This window comes from Passer domesticus, unplaced genomic scaffold, assembly GCF_036417665.1.
Source record: "Passer domesticus isolate bPasDom1 unplaced genomic scaffold, bPasDom1.hap1 HAP1_SCAFFOLD_37, whole genome shotgun sequence".
NCBI classification, from domain to species: Eukaryota; Metazoa; Chordata; class Aves; order Passeriformes; family Passeridae; genus Passer; species Passer domesticus.
In genome coordinates, this window is record NW_026990149.1 from 1,685,928 (window position 1) to 1,708,683 (window position 22,756).

Here is a 22,756-nt window from a genome sequence, read left to right on the forward strand (position 1 = left end):
GAGTCTGTGGCTATGACTTGCCCAGCCTGAAGGCAGACAGAGCTGATTTTCAGGACAGCTGCTGGCTTTGGCTTTGTTGTGGATCTATTTTTCTCCCTTGGCCTTGTTCACTTCTGCCCAGACCTGAGCTAATGGGACAATAGTGTCACCTTTATCTTGTCTCAAGTTCCCTTGTGGGGCTGAATTCCCAGTCCCAAGTTCCAGTCAGGAGGCATTTTCAGGGAAGGGTGGGCTTGGGTGCTCTCAGCTTCTTTATAGAGTTTTGTCACAGTCGGCAAAATGTCCTTTATAGCAATATTTAAGCCATGAACCATAACATTGCAGTCTCTCCCAAGTCCAGTGAGGAGCAGCTGAGAGAGCAGGGGGTGTTTAGCCTAAAGAAGAGGAGGCCCACTCAAGCTGTTTTTAAGTAATATTTAAGCTACAGCTTTGTCTGTTCTAAGCATTATTCATGCTCAGCTTTTTAGCTCCAGGTTTCAGTATGATCCATCTTTGAATTGCACAAGGTGGTCATCTATTTCAAATAAAGTCCAACTAGAGGCCTAACAATACTAGCTACTTATGACAAACAAGCACTTAGCTACTTTCAAATGATATAAAATGTTTAGCAGCAGTATATGGGTTGAGTCTGCCATGAATTGGGTTCTGGGTTTTCAGAGTTCCATTGTTGCTCCTTCCAGTTTTGCTGAGGCCTTGTCGTTCCTCTGTGACATCCTCTCTTCAGAATGGCTTCTGGATTCCCAAAAAAGACACCAACACCTCGTCTTTTGCAGAGGGAAAGACTGCAGCCTAACACTGTGAGTAGCCACTGGGGCTGTGCTCAGGCTGGCAAGTGCCCTGGTGTCCCTGGTGTCCCTGCCCCTGTTGTCCAGCAGCGCTGGGAAGCTGCAGAGCCCCTGCCCAGCTCTTTGTGCTGTGCTGCTGTTGGTGGGGGCTGTCCTGGTGCAGTAGGGAACACTGTGTGATGTTTCAGGGACAGCCCAGCGCCTTGCCTGGCTGTGCCACGGGAGCCAAGTGAAAGCAATGTGCAGCTGAAGCCCTCAGCATGTGCTTCTGTGCCTGCCCTTTGCCACAGGAATTCCTTCTGTCAGGCTGGGCACTGCCCTGTGCTGCTGTGACCAACCTGCCCTTGGGCACCTGGGCATGTGGGGGGGAGAGCTCAAACTGTGCCCAAAGCCTTGAGAGCCACGGCTGGTCCCAGCCAGAAGAGCTCCCAAAGCAGCTGCTCTCTCTCAGCTCCTGGGTGGGCACAGCTCCAGCCCTGCAGGCAGCACTGCAGTCAGGGCCACCAAGGTGCCTTGCTGTCTGGAGCTCACTTGGCTGAAGATGCCCCAGTGCTGAGGCTCTGCCAAGGAGATCCCTGTGTTTTCTTCTCTGGAGGGCTCTGTCAGCCCAGACAGAGAAAACAAATGCTCATTAACAGAGAGAGCTAAAACTTGGACACATTCCTGTGCACCTCCCTCTTGGTACAGCTTTTCTTTCTTGCTTCTCTTGGACTCAGCCAGCAGTGCTGTCTCCTGCTGTGAGTTGTGAGTGTTGTGCAGGGATGGAGTTGGGGCAGTTCTGAGAGCTCCTTCCCACTCTCTGTAAAGGTCACTGCCTCAATCCTATGAAACATAAGAGGAAACAAATGGCCAAAGAGCAGAAATCCCCAAACATGTCACATCAGATCACAGAGAGACTAATGGGCCACAGCCATGTGGTTGGAGTATGTGTATTGCACCCTGTATTATTAATTTATTCTTGCTATGCATTTCAGCAAGTAACTTCCAGGGCTTCCAGAACTATCCTAGTGGCTGTGATCACAAATTATTTGCCAGTGCCACTTGCTCAAGAAATGCCTTTCTGAACAAGCACATCTCTGAGCTTCTTGCTGATATGTTTTTTTTGGTTTTTTTTTTGGATTTGTTTTGCCTTCCAGCTGCTTCCCTCTAAGTTCCAGCAGGAGAAGTTTGTCAGCACGCAGAAGGAGGCCAGCACTGGGGGGAGTATTCTGCCCAGAATTGGCCCATGGATAGACCTGGGCAAGACTAGTCCAAAGGTAGCCTTTTCCTGCTCTTTTCCTTTCTGTTTGATGGCAAGTTTGAAGAGGGTGTGTGCTTGTGACAGACTTGCCTCCAGCAAAACACCTCAGTGTCCAGGTGCTGTTGTCATTGCAAGCTGCTGGCAGTGGTGGACTGGGAGTCCTGATGTGCACTGAGGCAACACAAACAACCTCTGCTGCAGCTGCTGGGCTGTGCTGGAGTGTGGCTGCCATTGCTAAAACAATGGGGGAAGGCTGGGGACACAAAGGCACAGCATTGCCATGTGCCATTCCCCTGCTGAAGGAGCCACCTCTTGCTTTGGTGTGGTCACCATCAAATGCTCGGGGTCACAGGATTCCCTCCACAGTGGCAGCGTTGGCCTTGGAAGGCTGAGGACCTGCAGGAATTCCTACAGATTTAACAAAACCAATTGCATTCCTGCTTTGGGTTGGAACAATATGTTGGACCCTGACGGGGTGTTAGATTTTGCAGGCTGCCAGATGTGCAGGGGACTGGCCCTGGGCAGAGGGGAATGGATGTGCTTTCTGTGGATCAGTGCCTGCTTAGAGGTGTGTTTCAAGTTGCTTTTGTGACAGGACTGGCTCAGTAGAAAGCACAGTCCAAAGGGGCAGGTGAGCCAGGTGGGCTGTTGAGCAGGAAATTGGCCGCAAGAGACATGGAACAAAGTGGTTCAGGATTGCCCTGGAGAGGGGCCTTGTGGAGAAAGAAAGGTGGAGAAATCAAAAGAGCAGCTTGGCTTGAGTCTGCTGGAAGCTGATCAAGCAGTTCTTGATCAGCTCCGAGCAGAGGTGGGTGAGCCACTGTTTGCCCAGTGTGTCCTGGGCAGATGTGCTCCCCCAGAGTCTGCACTTCAGTGGGGATCAGTGTAAGATTGTCCTTCATGAGCCTTCCTCCCAGCAGCTGAAGCTGTCCCTGCTCTCTCTCGCCTCTCCAGCTGCCGTCAGCTGCCCCGAAACAGAGCTTGTTTCAGGTTTCCCCACCAGAGATGGTGTTTGAGAACTTCGTGGCTCGGGAGGTCTCTGAAATGGTGCTGTCTGTGACGAATAAGGACAAGGTGAGTGCTGGCACCTGGAGCTTTAACCCTGTGCTGGAAGAGGAGAGTGCTGTCATTGCCCGAGTGTCCAGCAAAGCAAGTTATCTGCTGCAACACATGCAGAAGAAAATGTCTCAGCACCTTGCTCTGCAAGATGGTGGAAATCTTCCTGTGCTGGGAATTGTGCCCTGATTTTGGACACGCACTGATGGTGCAGATGACTTGATGTGGTCGGTCAGGTGCTCTGTCTCCATCCTGCTGGTGCTGACCTGCTTGGCCCTTCCTTGCCACCAGGCCCTGCCCCACTGGCCCTGACCAAAATGCTGGAGCCAGAGAGAAGGGATTCAAGTTGACCCTTGTGAATGATGTGCCTGTACCTGCAGAGCTGCAAATGCTTTGGAAAAGGGGTCAAGGAGGGATGTCAGCAGGGCAGGGACAGGTCTCCTGTCGTCCTGTGTGCACAAGGGGCGAAATCATCATTTGATGTCTTTGCTGCAGATTCCTCGGCTGCTGAAGGTGTGCATGGAGAGCTGCCCTTATTTCCAGCTGGCAAGCCCCAGGGGTGTGTACCACATGGTGCCAGCAGGCGCCTCTGCCACTGTGCGCATCCGCTTCAGCCCCGAGGAGAACAAGGTGAGCCTGGAGGAGCCCAAGCACAGAATTCTCTGCAAAGCCATTGTTTTCCCTGCACTCTGGGTGCAGCCCATTCCATGCTGGGAGCTTGGCTCCAGGCCGTGGGCAGGCAGCCTGCAGCCAGTCCCAGCTTGGCACGGGCTGCCAGGCACTGCAGCCAGGCCTGACAGGCTCTGCTTCCCCTCCCTGCACATCCCTGAGCATTGCCAAGGGAAGATGCCCAGGGAACAGGATGAAAATGACAGAGGGCTGTTGATAGATGTTGGGCCATCTCTAGGTACAGTGGAAGGTTTCATGATGATGGCAAACACTGGAGGAACAAAGAGGTCTGAGAGCTTCCTCCTTCCTGCCTGGCAAGAGCTTCCCTGCCTCCCCCTGGGCTGGAGCAAGGAGGGTGCTTTTTCCCAGCCTCTGTTCTGCAGCCTTGCAGCTGTGCTGTGCCAGAGCACAAGTGAGCATGGTGCAGCTGCAGGGCCAGGGCAGAGGATCTGCTGTGCCCGTGAGCCCGGCCTGGCACAGGCACCCTGGGCTCTGGGTGCCCTTGGCCAGCAGGAGGTTGCTGAGCTGCAGGGACTTGGACAGCTGCCTGCAGGAGCTGGTGTAGGGCAGGTGCAAGCTGCAGGCAGAGCTGTGAGCCCAGAGCCCGTGGCAGTGACACTGCTGTGCCTCTGTCTTCATGCCTGTGCCTGTGCTTGCTCTGTCAGCTGGCACCCATTGCATGCCAAAGGTGCTTTTGTGTGCAGGTTTGAACAGCAGTGCTGAGGCCCTGGCAAGTCTGATCTCAGTGCTGGGATCTGCAGGCTTGTTCATCCAGAAGGGTTTAGGCCGTGGCATGGAAGGGAGGAAGCCTTGCAGGGAAGCCAAGAGAGGCTCTTTCCAACAGCATCCTGCTGCCTCTTAGCACTGTTCTTCTGCTGACTTGCTTGGAGAGGCAAAGTTGGAGGGGAGTTCTGAGGCACCTGATGTTTCTGCACCAGGCCAGAGGTGCAGGAGCTCTTTGGGTCCAGCTGTTTTCTCATCTTCCTTTTGCTGCTTCGAGTCAGTTGAACACTTTGTCCTATTCTCAGACAGTGGGAATATAGAAACCTAAAGAGGAATGTCCTGTGTTCGCTAGCTCCATGTTCCTTAGAAGGAACGTAGGAATTCTTTAACATCATTAAAATGTAGAGTAAAACATATGGTGGCCTAGGGCAGTTCTTTGTATGACCCAAGTGACACAAGATCTTAATGCCACAGAGATAGGTTTTGCAAAGTGCCCCGGTGACTTTAAAATGTGGCATATTAGTAGAGCTTAGTGTTTATTTTGGGGTGGAATAGCTAAATTGATGCCCTTGAAGGGAGTCCATTTTTTTTCATCCTGCCGTGGGGATGGCACTAAATGCCCTGTGCTGAGGCAGTTTCTTTTCCTGCAGGATTATTCCCACCAGCTCATCTGCATGACTACCAGTGAAAGGATCGTGGTGCCAATTCGGGCCATTGCTGCCCGAGCTGTCCTGGATTTCCCTGAGCAGCTGGACTTCTCCAGGTGTCCAGTCAAGAGCAGCACCCAGAAGACTCTGCTGCTCCGCAACACTGGGAACCTGGAAGCTCGTTTCCAGCTGAGCACCCAGAGGTGAGGCAGCCCATCTGTTCTTGTGCAAAGGCTATCACCTCTGGGTGATAGCAGAGTTGGGAAATGGCAGCAAAAGGAAGCAGAGCATCAGAGCTGCTGCCCTGCAGCCCTGGCTGGAAGGGAGCAGGATGGATGGCAGCTGCTCTTGCCTTCAGTGTTCTTAGCAGGATGCAGCCTTTGAGCTTTCTCTGTCCCAGCTTTCCTGGAGGCTGCTGGAACATTTTGGCAGCTGGCTTGCACAAGCAGCTCCTGAAATGCTTTCTCAGCACTGTCAGCCAAACAGAGCCATTCTCTGGGAGGCCACAGGCACGTGGCTTTGCAGGGGTCCCTGCATCAGATGCCCAACATGAGCTGTGCTGCAGGCAGCCAGTGCAGTTCCTGTTCCTGAAGCTGATCTGATTTCCCTTGTCAGCTGAGGGCATCAGTCACCTCTTGTGTTCCATGATGAACCTTTGAAAGCCAGTTTAAAATTTCATACCAGATGATTTAAATCTCTTGAGTAAGGTTGTGCCCCCTTTCAGTGAGATTTCTTTTTGAATACTCTGAAGTTCCTGTGTTTCTGCTGGTTTTTTGTCTTGGTTTGCGTTAAATGTTTGCCAAAAGATCATACAAATGGACCTAGTTAAAAAGCAGAAGGAAACAACCTATTCAAACCCTCTCCATACTTTAACTTTTCTGCTTGTTGGGTGCAGTAGTGATTAATGGAAAGCACAGATCTGAGAGGATGAGAAGTGTTTTAAGGAACAGCTCACAATTCACAGAGAAAAGGCCAAAATGTAGCCTGCCAGCCCCATCTCTTGGCAGTGGTTTTCACTTGGTTATTAGAGTGTCAGGGATGTCTCCTTCACAGCTCTTCTATCTTAGAGCAGCTTTCATTGAAATGCTGATCAAATGTGCCCTTTCTAGGCTAAATCAGGATGTTTTCAAGGTAAAGTAAGCCAAAGAACCACACTGCAAATTCAACTATTCCTTGGTCTTCAGGGGAAAGTTCCTTCTCCCTGTGTGATTCCTAGGCTGTAATCTCCCAGGACAGGGAGTGCCCTAACATTTGCATCTCCTGAGATGAGGTTTATAGGCAGCAGGAAAAGAGAAATTCCTGAGGCAGTCAGTGTCCAGTTGTGCCTGCAGATAGCTCTGAAGCCTCTCTGTGCTCTTCAGAAAGCATTCTCTGATGGGATTGCTGGCAGTGGGAGCCTTGAGTGTCACTGCAGAGAGCTGGATGCAGAGTGTGGGGAGCTGAGGCCATTTTGCCCACAGGATGTTGTGAGGGCTGGATCTGCTCAGCAGTGGCTCCGTGGCTGTTTCTGATGCTGTCTGTCCTGGCTGTCTTCTGCTGGCTGTGCTTGGTTTGCTCCCTGCTTGCCCAAGGGAGCTGCAGTGAGCTGCAGTGCAGAAGGAATCTGCTGGCCAGCTGTGGCCAGCCCTGATGGCTCTCTTTGTGTTGCAGTCCTTTCTCCGTGGCTCCGGCCGCAGGAGCTCTGGGCGCTGGTGACACCGTGCAGGTGACAGTGGGATTCCACGCGCTGACGGCCGGTGACCATTGCGGGTGCCTGGCAGTGTGCTGCAGCACAGGTGAGTGCTGGGCCTGCCCGGCCACAGGACAGCTCTGCACCACGGCTCCCTGCTGTCCCATCCCCTCCATTCCCTCCAGAGGTGCCTCCCCTGCTCAGCTTCACCCCAAAGCAAACGGAGAACTCCTTGCTGTTTGGGGGCTTGAGAAAGTGCATCCCCTCTAACAGGCTAAGATTTTGGACTCCTGTTTTGCTGGGAGTTGCTGAGTGGAGGAAGGAGGATCCCTGATTCTCCACTGCCATGTGGCTGTGCCTGGGTGAAGGTTTCTTTTATTCCTGGGCAATGCTGTAGGTGAGCTCTCCATCAGATTCTCTGCAATGCAATGGATTTCTAGCACACCTCTGTCCCATATGCTGCTTCTGCACTGGCTTGTCACAGACCCTTTTCTATGTGGCCCTTACACATATATGTAGTTTCTGTTTAACAACATTTTCAAGGCCTCAAGTTCCTTTTTTGTGACAAATCAAAACAAATTTTTCCTGTCCCCATTTCCCAGGCTGTTCATGCTGTTGCAAAGCTCTCACATCTATCTCCCATTTGATTTCTAGGCTGAGGAACCCCATTGAGTCTTCCTGCAGAAACTGCTCTGTACTTAGTAATCTTTCCTTTGTTCCCTTTTTATTAAATTGGAAATGCTGCTCTTGGTTTTTGACATCAGAACAATATAAAATATTGCAAGGCTGGTGTGGCTGTGGGTTTGGACAGGGAGATGATGATGATGATGATTTTCCTGGTGTTCATTTTGTAGTGGTTTGTCCTATTGCAGAGCCAGGCAGGTTGTGTTTCCTCACCTGGGTCCCCTCCTGCTGTGAGCTGTCACTTCACTTGTTCCTCTGGGCCTCCTTTTGCTGCCCACCTGCCGCCAGGCATATTTGCTGGTCAGCAGCAAGGGATGCAAGGGATCAGGAGAGACAGAAGTCTGGTGGGATGCCCGGGGAGGCCCTGGGCAAGGCAGGACTGAGCAGGGCTCCTCAGCGTCACCTGAAGGACTTTGGTGCAGAAATCCCAGTGATCTGAGTGGGTCACCAGACCACATGGACCAACCCCACTGTACACACTGTCACCCTGGGGCCACAGCTCTACAAACACACTCAGAAATAAGGTGTTGAAGGAGCTGCCCAGGACATCCCCACGCTCTACACCCAGAGCTGTCAGGATGTGATCCATGGATTGATCCACAGAACTGCTCATTCAGCTAAAAACTGGGACACTTTCCTCTGTGACCTGTGGTTTGCTGCGTTCCTTGTGCTTCCATCAGCCAGTGAGCTGAGCAAAGACTCCCCTTTGCTTTGTTCCAGGTGAAGAAAGAATCCACACACACCTCAAAGGAGAAGCTGTGGATGTCAACATTGGGTTGAGCACAAGTTCTGTGGAGATGGACAAGACTATGATCACCAAGTCAAGCCACAGAACTGTGTTCATTGAAAACAGGAGTAACATCACAGCCCACTTCCAGTGGAAGGCTTTTCCTAGTGAGGAAGAAGAGGATGAAGAGAAGAGGAGGTTGGTTTGAAAGATGCATTTCAGTGAGATACATGGCCCAAGACTGAAAGGAACGTGTGGCCTCAGGGGGGTGTTGGTGCTTTTGAATGGTTTAGGCCAAGTAAACCATCCCTGGCACCAGGGTGTGTGTCCCTGGGCTTCGGGAGCTCAGGACTCAGCATTCCAGTTCCATTTATACTCCAAGCATGGATGGCATTTTGGGAAGGAAAGGTTGATTGTGATGACTGGATTTCCTCAGGTTCTGATTGGCCTTTTGCCTCTCTCATCTTCTTCCTACATGACCTGGCCACATCCTTAAACAGTTCACCCTCTTTCCAAAGGTGATACACCCTCTTTTTTTCCCTTAGTTCCTTCAAAGGCTCCTTGCCCATCCAGGCTGGTTGTCTTCCCTGTCAGCTTGTCTTTCAGCACACAGGGGCAGTCTGTTCCTGTGCCTTCCAGACTTCTTTCTTGAAGCATGTCCATCCTTCGTGGAGCCCTTTGTTTTTAAGGGCTGTTTCCCAGGGTACTCTCCAAATCAGCCTCTTCAACAGGCCGAATCTGCCCTCCAGAAGGCCAGAGTGGAAGTTTTGTTGATGCCCCTCCTCGTTTCACCAAATATTGAGACCTCTATTATTTCCCCGTGACTGTAGCCCAGAGAGATGAAGGTGAACAGATGAAGTTCATTTAGCCATTAGGGAATTTCCTGGTGATATCCAGTACCTGGAGGCAGGGAGGCAGCAGACTGCCCTGTGGAATGGATCCAGTCAATAGACAGGGCCCTCAGCTCCCCTTAGAAGGGAGTCACCTACTGCCACTACCCTTCTTTTCTTCTCAGTACTCGAGGCTGTGCTCTGTCTGACAGACCAAGTGCAACTGGGAGACTCTCCAGACTGAATTTTTTTCTTTAGTGTCATCTGCCTGAGCCTCTGGAGCCCGGGCCTCATACCTGTCCTGTCAGGGCACCTGGGTAGGTGATGGGGGTCAGGATGGGATTTATTACCTGCCCAGTAGAGGCCCACTTCCATTCCCCAGTGTCTCCTAGGTCTCCTCCTTCTGCCTGATCCCAAGAAGGGCAGGGCTCCTGTGACTCCTGCTGAGCTTCTCTCAGGGTTGGACAGGTGTAACTCCACAACAGTTTCTTTCTGTTTCACTCTCCCTAAGGCTCCTCAGCCTTTCCACTTCTTCCTTTTGCCCTGTCCTCTGATATTAACACCAGGCTCAGACCCTCCCTGCAGCCAGAGGCCTGGACAGCTGCGTCCTTCCTGGGGGGTTCTCTTTGAGTTCCTACACTCCTGCTGGCAGCAGCAGCAGCAGCAATGGCTTTTCATCATTTGTAAACCATAGCTGGGGAGGTGGGGGGAAAGCAGAAGGAAGAAAGAAAGAAGAAAAAAAAAAGGCAAGCACCTCACAACCAGCAAAAAGACCCAACCCACTACACAAGGAGGATGGGTGGCTGCACCCTTTCTGCTCAGCCTGTTTGTGCCAAGTGCCTCGCAAAAACTGAAAAATGCTGTGCCAAAAGTGCTGGGCCAAAAGTGCCATGGCAAGCCTCTGTTTGCTGTGGGCCAGATCACTTACACTCCCCAGAGCCATTTTAAATTGCCTGCAAAGGCCCAGGAGATCAACCCTTGCCCACCTGAATGGCTGGTGAGAGGGTCCTTTAGTGTCCTGGTCTTCTTGGTTTTGCACTGTTCTCGATCTCCTTGCTCAGTGTCTGACTTCCATACAAGCTCTGGGTGTTCAAAAGAAATCCCAGGACCTTCTCTGGCTACTTCCCTGGGCTGTTTATTTCCATTTTTTCCCACTTTCCTGCCTCAGCCTGGACCCCAGGGGATCCACTTTCCCCTGAGAAGCAGCTAGGTTTCCCCAAAATAAACTTCAACCTGGTTTTGGTTTTGGGGGGGTTTCTTTTGTAATTGCATCTGGTTTTGTGCCAGTTTGTGTCCTAGACTGCCACCAGGACATTTTGCTCTTCCTTCCTTCCAGTCTTAGGCATGGTTGTAGCTCCAAGGCCACTGTCCTGCTGTCAGAGCAGCTTTTGAGGTCTCAGAGCAGAGAGGACTTTTTGAGGAGAGGAGATCGTGCAGGATCCTTTCCCTCTCAGGACATTCTAGAACCATGCACTGGGATGGGAGCCAAAAAGCTCTGGATGATGAAAAGGTCTCTCCAAGAGTTTGCTGTCTCCCTCCTCCACAACAAAGTCCCTTCCCCTCTCAGAGCCTCTGTTTTCATGCATATAGAACCTTGAATGCCACTGAAGGGATTTGGTGCCTGAATTCATCAATTTCCTTTGGAAGTGCTCTGGGATGCTCTTGTGAAAGACAGAGTAGGGAACAGGGCAGGTCCAAAACGAACGAAACAAAGTGATGTTTGTGAAAAACAGCAATCACTTGTCTTAATTTTTTTAAATGTTTAATAGTAATGAAATAGTTATAAAGATAGTAATAAAAATTAGAGTAGTAACAATTTGGACAGTCAGAGTTAGGACAATAAAGGGACAATAAAAAAGCAAAGAATTACAGACATCTGGGTGCTCTGCTCTGCCGCAGAACAAGTTTTGCTAACAAAGGATTAACCCTTAAAAGCAATAGCTTGTTGCATATTCATCTATCTCATACATGATGCAAACATTCTTTTCAAACAAAGGGTGTTTTCTGTTTATTGTCAACTTCTTCCCTCATCTTGTACATCAGTCATCTTGGTCCCTTGATGTCTGGTTCTCCCCAGTGAGGAGGCAATAATTCTTCTCTTGGGATTTTGGGTGTCTTGTTGCTCTTATCTCTCCTTGAACTAGTTAGAAAAAGGATCTTACACCACATAGTTTCTGTAGCCTAAAACTATATGCACCACACTACTTAAAACGATTAGTACAGCACTGTAAAAAAGGATTCATACAACATCACTTTCCAACATCACACATATAGTAATCAGTTTAATATTTGCAAAAAGCCAATAATATAATAGGCATTTTTCACAGTGCTGGTAACATGGAGCTGCAACCCAGCTCTGTCTCCCCTCCCCAGGGAAGTCCTGCTCCATAATCTTTATCTGCCTCCCCCAGCAGCTCAGTGGGAGGAAAAGCCACTTGAAGTGGCTGGTGGATTGTCCCTCAGTTTTGGCAGAGGCTTTGAGCCAGGAGGTTCCCTTGAGGGATTCTGGCTTTGGAAAGCCCTCCTGAGCCTGCAGGTGTGGAGTAAAACTACCTGCTGCGCCAGTGAGCAGCAAGTTATCCTGTGATCCCTCTGGGACCCCCAGGGCTTGGGGTCAGCCCTTGCTGGGGAGCGGCTGCTTGTGAGAAACAGCCACTCACTTTTCCTAAGTTTAGAAAGGTTGATTAAACCTTATCAAAAATACAACCGGAGACTGGATAGAGAAGATGTTACAGCTCTGGGAGCAAAGGATTTGCCCCACCCTGTGCTCGCCCACACAATGGAGGTTTTGCCTTTTAACCCTTTAGCCTCTCCCAAAATTCTGACCATCGACCCCTTCTTCGCTGTCCTGTGGTGGAGTTTACTTCCTCCAATCTTGATTGGAGGTCAGATGCCACCATGGTGACAAGCCGACCCTCCCAAATACCCCAACCCCGGCTGTCCCTTGATAACAACTCAGGGGGTAAAAAACCTTTTCTTAACCTATAAACATGGTATTGGTCTGTTAATGGTGAGAGTCAGTCGTGGCATTGCTCATCTGTCACACTGCTGCTCCTCCCCAGGTGCTTTGCTCTCCTGCACTCCCACTTCTCTCTGCAAATCTGTGGCTCATTAAACGAGCTGCTGGCTTTGTCTCTCCTCTGGCTGCAGGCAGAGTCTTTTTGGGCAGTCACAGAGAGAGCTGTGCCTGGAAAAATTAATGGAGGAGAAAGAAACAGGGAAGGAGAAGGGCTCTTGTGAGGATCGTGCTGCCCTCCTGAGAGCCCCAGGGGAGATGGCAAAGGTGCACCCAGACCCCATGTTCTCTGATGACTTTTTTTTCATTGAGCCAATGGTAAGTGATAGCTGAGAACCTCATTTTCCTCCTCTTCCTCCTCCTCCTCCTCTCCCTCTTTCTCCTCCCACCCACTCCAACCCTGGCTGTGGTCACTTGGCAGATCCTCAGCTGGCCCCACATGCTGGGAGGGAGGACATGGAGTTTGTGGTGCAGCTGCAGAGCTCACCTAAAAACGCTGAAGTGCTAAAAGCATTTCTGCCCTGGAGGGTCAAGGCAGGGCTGGGAGCCTGACAAAGCCCAGCTCTGCTGCCAGGGCTGGAGCTCAGGGCACTCCGTGCGTGTCCTTGCAGTGTCACAGGGAGCAGTTCTTGTAGGGAGGGGCTGCCCCCACACGTGGGGCTCAGCAGAGGCTGTTGCAGCACTGCCAGCTCACACACTGACCTGAAGCTGGCAATGGTTGGCTGGGAAAAGGAGGCCAAACTCAGCCCAAGGTTAATCCCAGAAATGCCAATGGCCTCCTGTAACCACGCCTTGCACTATTTCTGAGTCTGCCTTCCAGTGTCATCTGTGAGCCTGGACACAAGGCTGGAAGGTTTCACTGGCCCTGAGTTCTCCTGCACACAGGGACAGAAAACCTTTTCCTTTTCTGTTTCTGCAAGCAAACTGCCACGTGTTGCCATCAGCCAGAGCCCTGATTCTGAGCACTGGCATTGTGAGAGATGATGAACGCCTGGTGTCTGCACAATGCAAAATCCCTTCTCCCCTTGGAGTAAAGCCCAGAATAATCCCAACCTCTGCTTTCTTTCAAAACAGCTTGACTAATGTTTGTATTTCAAGGAAGGGGCTCATGTTCTCTTCTTGGTTACTGCTATGGCCCATCTAAGGCCAAGAGGCAGCAGTGCACAGGGGCAGTTGCATCCCAGTGCAGCTGACAGCAGCATGATGTGAGCAAGAGCTTGTGTCAGAGCAGTAGGAATCTTGTGGAGAGTGGGAGCTGATCAGCTGAGCATTGAGAGCTTCCAGCGCTGTGTTGAGCTGCCTTTGGAGGGTTTCCTTGGGCTCCTTGTGTTGTTCACTATTTGATGCTCTAAACAAAGGCTGACAGGACTGTGGTTGAAAACAGGAAATGTGAAGTTAAAGAGAAATGTTTTGCTGTCTCTTTGTGTTGCAGGAGGGAGAAATCGGGCCGAATTGTTCGGCCGAAATCCAGGTGACCTTCAAACCCCTGGCAGCTCTGGAGTATGGAAGTGTGGCTTACTGCAGCATCTCAGGTGCAGCTCCTTTGCCCTGCTTCTCTCCCCCTCAGTGCAGCCATGGTGCAAGCCTGAGCCCACTGGGCTGCCCTGGCAGTGCTGGGAAGAGTCCCTGGCCAGCAGGGCAGTGCTGGCACATCCCCAGTGGCCCTGCAGCTCCCAGGGAATGTCCCGTGCAAGGCCAGGGCTCAGAGTGCTGTGTCTGGGTTACTGATCCCAGCACAGCCCAGGCAGTGCAGGGAGAGGTTTTGATGCCATGCCTTTGCCAGCATTTCCTCAAAGGCCAGAGAGCTGCAGAGCAGAGCAGCTTTAGTGAACAAGCACTAAGCCCCTGCAGGCCCCTGGCCTCCAGGATGGCTCCATTGGACATGGATCCATCATCAGGTGGCAGGAGCTGGGTTAGAAATGTGCTCCCTGAGCCTGGATCAGCTCCACTGGCCAGACAGCACCAGAGCAGAGGGGGCTGAGCCCCACTGAGCCCAGGCTGTTGGTAGAAGGAGCAGCCTTGGCCAGCAGCTGCTTCTCTCCCTGTGTGGGAGCTGTCACCTTGCAGCTCTCAGTCTGTGGAAACAGCTCCAGTGTCTCACGACCCTCACAGGAAAAAATGTCATCCCTAATATCTAACCTAAATTTCCTTTCTTTCAATTTCTACCCATGACTCCTTGGCCTGCCACTCCAGGACCCCAGAGATGTTTGAAACTCAGCAAACTGGTGGCTCCCATTGGAAACCAGCCTGAGGAATGGGTTAGGAATTAAAAGTCAGCCCCAAGGGATATCTGCTGAGGGAAGAGAAGGGTCCATATCTTCTCCTGCAGCATCAGGAGCTGGTAGCATCCAGCTCAGAGTCAGGGACTAGCGCTGAGGCAGCCTGGAAAAGACAGTGTGACAGAGGGAATGCTTGTACTGAAATGGACATCTCTCCCCAGGCCGTGAGAGCAGGCTGCCCCTGCAGCTCAGAGGGGAAGGCCAAGGACCCTTGGTTGAACTCAGCTGTGACACTCTGGAGCTTGGGGACATTTTTGTCAACACCCCCCATGTCTGTGAGGTGAGCAGCAGGGCTGGGGATGGATGCTGATGGCTCCTGAGGCAGCAGCAAGCCTGGTGGAGCTGTGGAATTCCTGCCAAGCTGGGCAGTTGTGAGCAGGGAATATTTGATGTGCTGGTCCAGTCTGGGGGGTCAGAAAGGTGTGTCTGTTGTTCATGAAGGCCCAGCCCCTGCTTTTGGGCAGCCTTCCTTAGGGATCAGCTGGGAGGCTTCCTGCAAAACAAGCCCTTGGCAGGTGAAACCAGCACTGGGTGCAAAAGCTGCATGTCCAGAGGCTTTTGTGGCAGTGCCAGACACAAGGCACCTTTGGACTGGGCTCTGCAGAAGCAGCTGGAACCAACTGGCTGCCTTTGAGCTTCAGTCCACTGCCAACAGCTTCCAGTCAAGGGTCTCCTGCTCATTCCTGGAAGTCCCAGGAAAGCCTTGGGAGTTCTGTCCCTTGCTGGCAGTCACTCACTTCAGCCTTGGTGCATCTCTGGCTCTGGAAAGAGAAAAGTGGTCCTGGGAATAAAGAAAAGGATTTTTCTTCCTCTTTGCTTTCCCCACAATAATGCTAAGCTTGCAAAAAAACCACAAGAGAGCAACTGAAAAGAGGTAGAAAATGAGGCACTACATCAGGGCAGACACTTTCAAAAGCTTGGCTGGGGAAGAGCAAGACACCTTGAGTTTTCTCTACCAAAAGATGGTGCTGTCTGTACATTTTGATGCTGATGCCTCATTACCAATGTCTTCTTTCCATGGTGTGGGAAAAGGTGAATGAGTGGATGGTGCTGTTGGAGCTGTGCTGGCTGGGGCAGCAGCAGCTCAGTGCTGATTCACTAGGCAGCTGCAATCACCCCACGTTGCTCTCAGGGCCAGGTCTCCATGAGCAGGGTGATGCTGCCCAGAGGTGCACTGCTCTGTGTCCATGGGATAACCCCAGGGTGACTGCAGGTCTGTGCAGCTGCCACTGCTTTGCATGAAAACCCAAAGGCAGAACTTGTCCTCTTGTATCTTTTGACTTCTGCCATTCAGCAGCACAAAGCATCTTCTGCCTTTCCTGGCTGTTCATTGCATCCTTAGACAATAGCTCCCAAGAAGGGAAGATTCCACATGGATTTCCACTTTGCTTTCTTGCTGCTGCAGGTGAACCTGATCAACCAAGGAGCTCTTGATGCTCCCTTCAGCTGCATCCCTACAGCAACAAAGGTGGGCTTGGGCTTCAAGTTGGCACCTCAGGAGGGCATCATTGCAGCAGGTGGGAGCCAGACTCTCCAGATCTCCTTCAGTGCCACCGTGTTGGGGAGGTTTGAGGAAGAATTCCGGTTCAGTGTGGCTGGATCTCCTACGCCTGCCATCCTGACCATCAAGTAAGGACCCTGGGAGCTTGGTGGGCACATCTGGAGCTGTCTCTGGGACATGCCCCAGCTGCCTCCTGTTGGGGTGGAGCAGAGAGAAAAGGTGTTTGCTGAGGTCTTCATCTCTGCTCTGATGCTGGCATTGCTTTAGTGGGAGGATGCCTCCTGCCCTGTGTGGTACCTGGAGCTGGAATGACTCCTCCCTGCAGGGATCTCCCTCTGCCCTGGGCCATGGCAGGCAGTGGGATGGATCAGCTTTGGGCAGCAGCTGCTCTGGGATGTCCCAGCTGAACAAGGTGCAGGGCCCCCAGGGCTTTGGAGATGGGCCAGCCTGGGGCATTCTGCAGCAGCAGCAGTGCTTTTAAAAACTTCTGTCAATAATCCATGCCAGATGGGCAGCAGCAGCCTCACCTCACCTCTCATGGCCATGCTGTGGGGCACAAGCCGTGCTCCCAGCTGCTGTGCCCAGAGTGCTCTGGTGCCTCCTGTGCACAGCCAGGCAAGGGCTGATGTGGGAGTCAGGGAACTGTGCAGCAGGAACTGTGCCAAGGACTTGGGCATCATCCCCTGGGCTGGTGCCATGGCAAGAGATCATCCTGGCCCAGCACAAGGGACAAGGGGTGATGATAGGGGAGGCAGAGCTCAGTGCTCAGCACCACAGTAGCACGAGGCCTTGTCCCTGCCAGCCTGAGCCTTGTGCTGCTAGGATAATGCAGTGGGAGCAGGAGAGCTGATGCTGGCTGCTCTGCAGCTTTGGAACTAGGCTGCTGCTCTTGGGAGGCACTGGGACAAGGCAGTGAAGAAATGAAAGCAATCTGCACTGGATTATAGCAGTAAGATAAGGGAGATGGATGAAAAAGAACAAGGAAGTTATTACTTCACAAGAACAAAGTGGTGAGTAGGTCTGCCCCCAGTGGAGAAAGAATGATGCTGGCTTTGTTCTTGGAGGAAAAGTGCTGCTTTTTTATTTTGGAGATCAAGAGGGAACCTTCCACCATCCAATAATTGATTCTCCTCTGTCCCTCCCCTAAACTGGTGATGGGATGTTTGTGCATCAGCAGCTTTCTCCTTGAGCGAGGGCAGGTGTCTCTTGTTGAGATGTGTGGAGCAGAGCCAGGGGCAGTGCTGTGAATCCAACAGAAGGCACAGGTCACTGGGCCTGGATTTTTAACCACAAGGCAGAGTGGGCATGGATTGGCATCAGCCATGAAATCAACTGGGGAGTGTTGTGCAGCTTCAAGTGCTGCTTTCAGTGGGTGTTGGTGACTTTTGCAGTGTGTCTGCTGAGTTCAAGGACAGGTGAGGTGCTGTGCTAGATTCAGGACCCCCTTGTTTGGTTGTTGAAGCTGTTGCTCTTGGCTGTGCCAGCTGGTGCACTGCTGACAAGCTGGTCCTTTCCTCTAGGATTCATCTGTGCCCTGTGTAGAAGTGTTGCTGCTCTTTTCAGAGGATGTTTGGGGCTGCCCTGGGTTCATGTGTCAGAACTGTGTCTGTAATGATGGTGTGGGTCAAACTCTGCTGAGAAAGCTCCTCCGTGGGAACAGCAGTTCCAGCTAAGAAGTAGCAAAGCAGGAACCTGTGTCTGGCAGGGCTGGTTACAGAAGTTTGTGGGGACACCTTGATGTCCATCCCATTGCAGATGGGGAAAGTGAGGCCCGGAGCCATGTCTGGCTGTGTGTTCAGGGTCCTTCATGGGACCAGCAGCATCCCGGGGGCTTTTCCTGCCTGCCCTGTGCCCAGAGCCCATCAGTTGCTGTTGGCTGCTGGCCACTTGGCTTTAGCTGCCTCCTGTGCCCAGGGGCACTGTGCTGAGCACATGGTGTGTGCTGGTTTGAAAGGCACGGTGCCCTGACCCCAGGTTGGTGCCCCCGAGCCACGCCAGCCGGAGCTTTGCAATTCCTTGAACCAAGGCATTTCCTGCTCTGTCCTCGCCATGCAGGGGCAGCGTCACTGGACCGAGTTTGCACTTCGACCTCCCTGAGCTCGACTTCGGGGACATCTCCTTTGGTGAGTGCTGCCTGGGCTGGGACACAGCGGGAGGGATCTGTGCCTTCCGAGAGAAAAGCATCCCTCCCTCCTGCTCTGCCCCAGCAGCCTCTTCAGGCTGGGAACTGCAGGGCTGCTGGTGCCGCAGGGAGCATTTGGCCATTGTCAGATCAAACAGAAGCAAGGCATAGAAAGTCAGGATTTTCTGGTGTCTCTGTCCTGCTTGAAAAGACAGATGTCTGCCAAGGAAGGTGGGAATCTTCCTGGAATGGAAAGATGAGCCCCTCCCTCCAAATGATGATACTTTGAAATGACAGGGCTCCCGGGCAAAACTGTGGGAAAAGGAATAACAGTTCTTTCCTAGACTATATCAGGAGAGCCCAGAGAACAAGAGCAGACGTTTGCCAGCTGCCAAGTCCCGTTTTTGTCCTTTGGTGCAGTGAGGATCCCAGCAGGAGGAGCTGTGGGCTCTGGCAGGGCAGTGATCCCCTGCCAGCCGGCAGCGGCAGGGAAGGAGGGAAGGAGGGAAATGCTCCTTTTGCAAAGGGACAGAGGGCAGGGGGATGTGGGCAGTGCCTCAGAGCAGCAGGCAGCAGCGGGGAAGGCAGGCAGGGTGGGTGCCAGGCTGAGCTGCAGCCAGGGCAGTGCCGGGGCCAAGCACACAACCTCCCGCAGCAGCACGCGGCCGAGCTCCATCCCCGAGCGGGAGGAAGGGAAGCTCCGCTCCCTGCCCAGCCTCAGCTCCCACTGCACAGCGCCCACGGCATCACGCCACAGCTGCCAAAAACCCCCAAGGGAAAAGCCCACCCCCAGGGCCAAAACCCCCAAAACCCCTAACCCCCTTCCCAGACCAAGGGGAGCATTCACTACCAAGCCTGAACCCAGAACAAGGAAGGTCATGGACTTTTTAAGGAAACTACTTGCCTTTCCTGAGCTGCTTCTGTCCCACCCTGCATCACCACGGAGGCACTTGTCAAGTTGCCTTTTTGAAGAAATGAAACAAGTAAGGCAAGAGATGGAACTATGGTTCTGAACCAGGAGATCGATCCTGCTGGATCTGCTTTCATTCCTAAGGTCTCTTCAGCTGAAGGCAGCTGTTGTATCTTTGCTTCTTTGAAACTGTTGACTGTTGTCTGCATGCGGTGAGCTCAGTCTCATTGGAGGTTTTGCCATCTGTGTTTGTCCTTGTTGTGCCTCTCTTGCCTCCCTGCTGGAGTCACTGCTGGAGCTGGCAGTGCTCACTGGGATGGGCACAGAGAAACTCTGGGTTGCAGCTGCAGTTGTTTTTTCTCCCCATCTGTGTTCCAGTGCCTCTTGGTGAGCAGGCCCAGGGAGAAGTCTCCTCCCCACAGAGCTGGCCAGCCCAGCCAGATGTCCACTGCAGAGCAGCTTGTGGCTGCTCTCCAGGCTCTGCAGGACATCCCCACCATGAGTAGCTACATCTCTGGCTTTCCAGCATGGAAAGCAAATCCCAGAGCTCCAGTGGGGTAAAGCCTTGCAGACAGCAATCCCAGTGAGCAGCATGGGTGTGATGTCCCCGTTTGTTGGGTGAGGTGGGACCTGGTTCCTCATTGCCAATCTCCAAGCAAGGCTTGGGTGTGCCCCCAGTTGAGTGGGCTCTGAGCTGTCTCGTGCTCAGTCTGTTTGGCCCAAACCAAGAGATGCCTTTAGGATCCTGCAGAGAGAAGCTGCATTGGGGTGCTTTGCCTCACGTTCTAGTTCCTGATTCCATCATCTCTTTTGCTGTAGCTTCTTCTCAATGCTGACTCACTGTTTATCTATCTTGAAAAGGGTGGGAGTGTTGGCAGGCTGAACAGGGAATTTGACAGCTTGAATTCTCAGAGGAAATGCTCGGTCTGGGTGCACACTCATCACTGGGAGATCACTGGTGCTGGTTTGGGGCAGGTGAGGCAGCTCCTCCCCATCGCCAAGAGAGAAGCTTGCAGTGTTCAGCAGGGCCAGGAGTGGGCATTTTCAAGGCTGCAGTCTGCAATCTGTGTCAAAGGGAACTGAGTGACGATTCATTCCTCATGCAGCTTCTGGGTGAGCTGTAGTTCAGATAATCCAGAGCTAAACTCCAGTGCCACTTTCATTGTGCCAGGCCATTCCCAGCAGGAGTCAGGCCACAATGGGAGCCTCAATGGATGTTGGTGTCCTTTCCTAGGCTTTCCCTACACCCAGCGCTGCCGGCTCACTAACAGCTCCCCGGTGCCCGTGACGTTCCAGCTCCGCATGTCGTTCGATGGCACGCAGCCGGCTGTGGACAGCGTGGATCAGATCCGCTGCCACAGTGACCCAGCCTGGAGGAAGGGCGTTCACTTGTATGTGGAGCCCCGGGAGTTTACCATCACTCCCAGCCAAGGGACCATCCTGCCCCAGGGACACCAGGACATCCAGGTACGGGCAGAGTGCAGCCAGAGACGCTTCAGCACCAGGGCTGCAGCTGCACTGGAGCGTGGGAGGGCTTTAGCTCTGCTGCCAGCTTTGAGCATGGTGTGAGTGAGAGATCTGCACTGCTCTGAGGCCTCTGCTAGCTGCCTTACTCGGGATGTTCCTCAAGGAGCACTGTTTTCTTTCCAAAATCATTTGCTGAGGTCACATACCATATGGTCAAGGCCAGAAGTCACTCTTGGGTTCTTGAGAGCCATTTATTTGATTGCAAGTGGGCAGAGCAAGGATGAGGGCAAAAGGTGGCTGTTAGAGAGATGTCATTGTAGAAAGCAGTTAGCTTTTCTTCTTGGTCTGATTTCCCCTCTCCTGGGGAGCAGAAGGATTTGTGTTCACTGCAGGAATCTCCAGTGGGGACAAAAAACTCTGCAGCCATGAACTGCCCAGCACCTGCTGGGCCACACTTTGCCCTCAGCTTCCTGCTGTAAAGCTGAACTCATTGTGTTCAAGTCAGATTTCTTCTGCTTTTATGTCATTGTAGTCAGATGAGAAATTGGGCCTTAATTTGAATACAGTGGTTCATAGAGCTTTAGTCTAATGTTTTAATGTAGCTGAGCTATGCCCTGATAGCAAGGTGTGTTTAACACATCTGCTATTGCCAGAAGGCTTTTGTTGCTTTGAGACTGTGCTCTACACATGGAGCAGCAGCAGAATTAAGACAAAATCTTCCCTCAAGGGCTGGAGGATATCACACGTGGATAATGAGCTTTTGTAAGGAAGAATTTCCTGTTCTTCTCTTCCACCAGGTGACCCTGTGTTCCAACTCGGTGATGGAGTTCTACAGGAAAATGCTGGTGGATCTGGAGGGTTTTGGCAAGGGAGTGGCATCATTGGTCATCACAGCCAGGTACCAGCCCTTGCCTGGCCTCCCCCAGCCCCTGCCTTGCCCAGGCTTTGCTGGCTGCAGCTGCCAAGGAGAAGTGCTGGTTAACGAGCTCATGTTGTGCCAGCTGGGCATGAGAAGAGCAGAGCTTGGACAGCAGCCTGTGGTGAAAAGCAGCCCTGCTCCCAGCCCAGCAGGGTCCTGGGCCCTTTTCTGAAGGCACCAGGAATGAGATCATTTCTTGGCCTGGCTTTTGGTGCTTGAGGTGGAACAAATTTCCCCAGGGCCTCCTCTCCTTCTTGCTGCAAGAGGTGGAGTTGTGCTGGGTGCGAGCACCGTGCACTGGTTTGGGACACAGCAAGCAGCCTGCTGAGAGCCAGGCTCTGGTTCTGTTCATGAGGGCACGTGGCAGGGGGGAAGTGGCTGCCAGCAAGAGTGCTGAGGGCAAGGTCTCAGGAGGGGAAAGCAGCCCTTGGTGTGGCAGCTCAGCTCTAGATTTTCTCCTTCCCTCTGCTTCCCACTCTGAGCTTGAATGTTCTCAGTGTTGAGAGCAAAAGTGGTTGTTGCTGCAGCAGAATTCCATCCTGCTGTGCTGCTGTGGGTGTCAGTGGAATGCCAGGAGGGATGCAGTTCCCTGGGGCTGTTCCCTCTCCCAGGCAGAGCCATCCAGGCAGTGCCTGGGCTGCCATTTTGTCAAGCAGGTGGGCTGGGGACAGTCAGTGCCTGGAGTTGTGGAGGGAAGGAGCCAGGGAGCTGTGGGGCCTGGGAGGGGCTGATCAGCCACTCTGGAGGGCAGCTGGTGTCTCGTGCCCTCCAAGGCTGGGGCAAGCAGCTGAGTTCTCAGGCAGGGCAACAGCACCATGGCAGAGAAGGGAGTCATTTTTCCTGGGACACTGGAGTTGTGTGTTCCTTGGGCATTAGTGAGCTCTGATCCTTGTTGGGAAGGCTCCCCCAGAGCTCATGGGTCACTGGGAGTGTTACAGGAGTCCTTGCAAGCCTTCCTGGGGAAAGGAGGGGCTGAGGCAGCTGTGGGACAAAGTGCTCTGCCTGGGGCACTTGGCAGCCTCTGGCTGCTGCCTCTCAGGGTTTGCCCCTCCTTGACAAGACCTGTTGGAGTGGGAAGACGTAGAAGGCAATTTATCACTGCAGGGCTGTTCAATGCCCATTTGACAGCGACCAATGTGTTATGCTCTGTTTTACAATCTTTGCGGGTAAATGTTCTCCATTCTCTCAGTATCTCTGATTCCCCTGGGCTCATCTCTTTGTCCAGATGTCTTGTTCCTAAGCTGCAAGTGTCCCCCCACGTGCTGCAGTATGATGAGTGCCTCCTGAAGGTGCCCTACGAGAAGAAGTTCCTGATTAGGAATCCCAGCCACCTGCCTGGCTGCTACGGGCTTATTGAACAGGTTTGGCATCCCATCCACCTCCCCCTCTCAAATATTATTGAGGAGCTTATTGGGGGAAAAAGGGTTTGGACGTGACCTTGTTGGTTTCTATTCAGTCTTAAAGATCTGCTGAGAACAGGATCCTACCCGAATGTAAACTTGAGGATGCAGT

At 52.5% G+C, this 22,756-nt stretch overlaps 1 protein-coding gene across 1 annotated transcript; it reads left to right on the forward strand.

The window, feature by feature from the left end:
* Positions 1 to 3,030: 3,030 nt before the first annotated feature.
* Positions 3,031 to 22,706, forward strand: LOC135292523 (hydrocephalus-inducing protein-like). Its single transcript, XM_064406714.1, has 12 exons — positions 3,031 to 3,099; positions 3,577 to 3,711; positions 5,124 to 5,323; positions 6,771 to 6,895; positions 8,194 to 8,398; positions 12,181 to 12,364; positions 15,731 to 15,954; positions 17,882 to 17,949; positions 20,093 to 20,325; positions 21,123 to 21,223; positions 22,470 to 22,605; positions 22,701 to 22,706. The coding sequence occupies exons 1-12, from the start codon at positions 3,031 to 3,033 to the stop codon at positions 22,704 to 22,706; spliced, it is 1,686 nt and encodes a 561-aa protein (XP_064262784.1).
* The last annotated feature ends 50 nt before the right edge of the window (positions 22,707 to 22,756 follow it).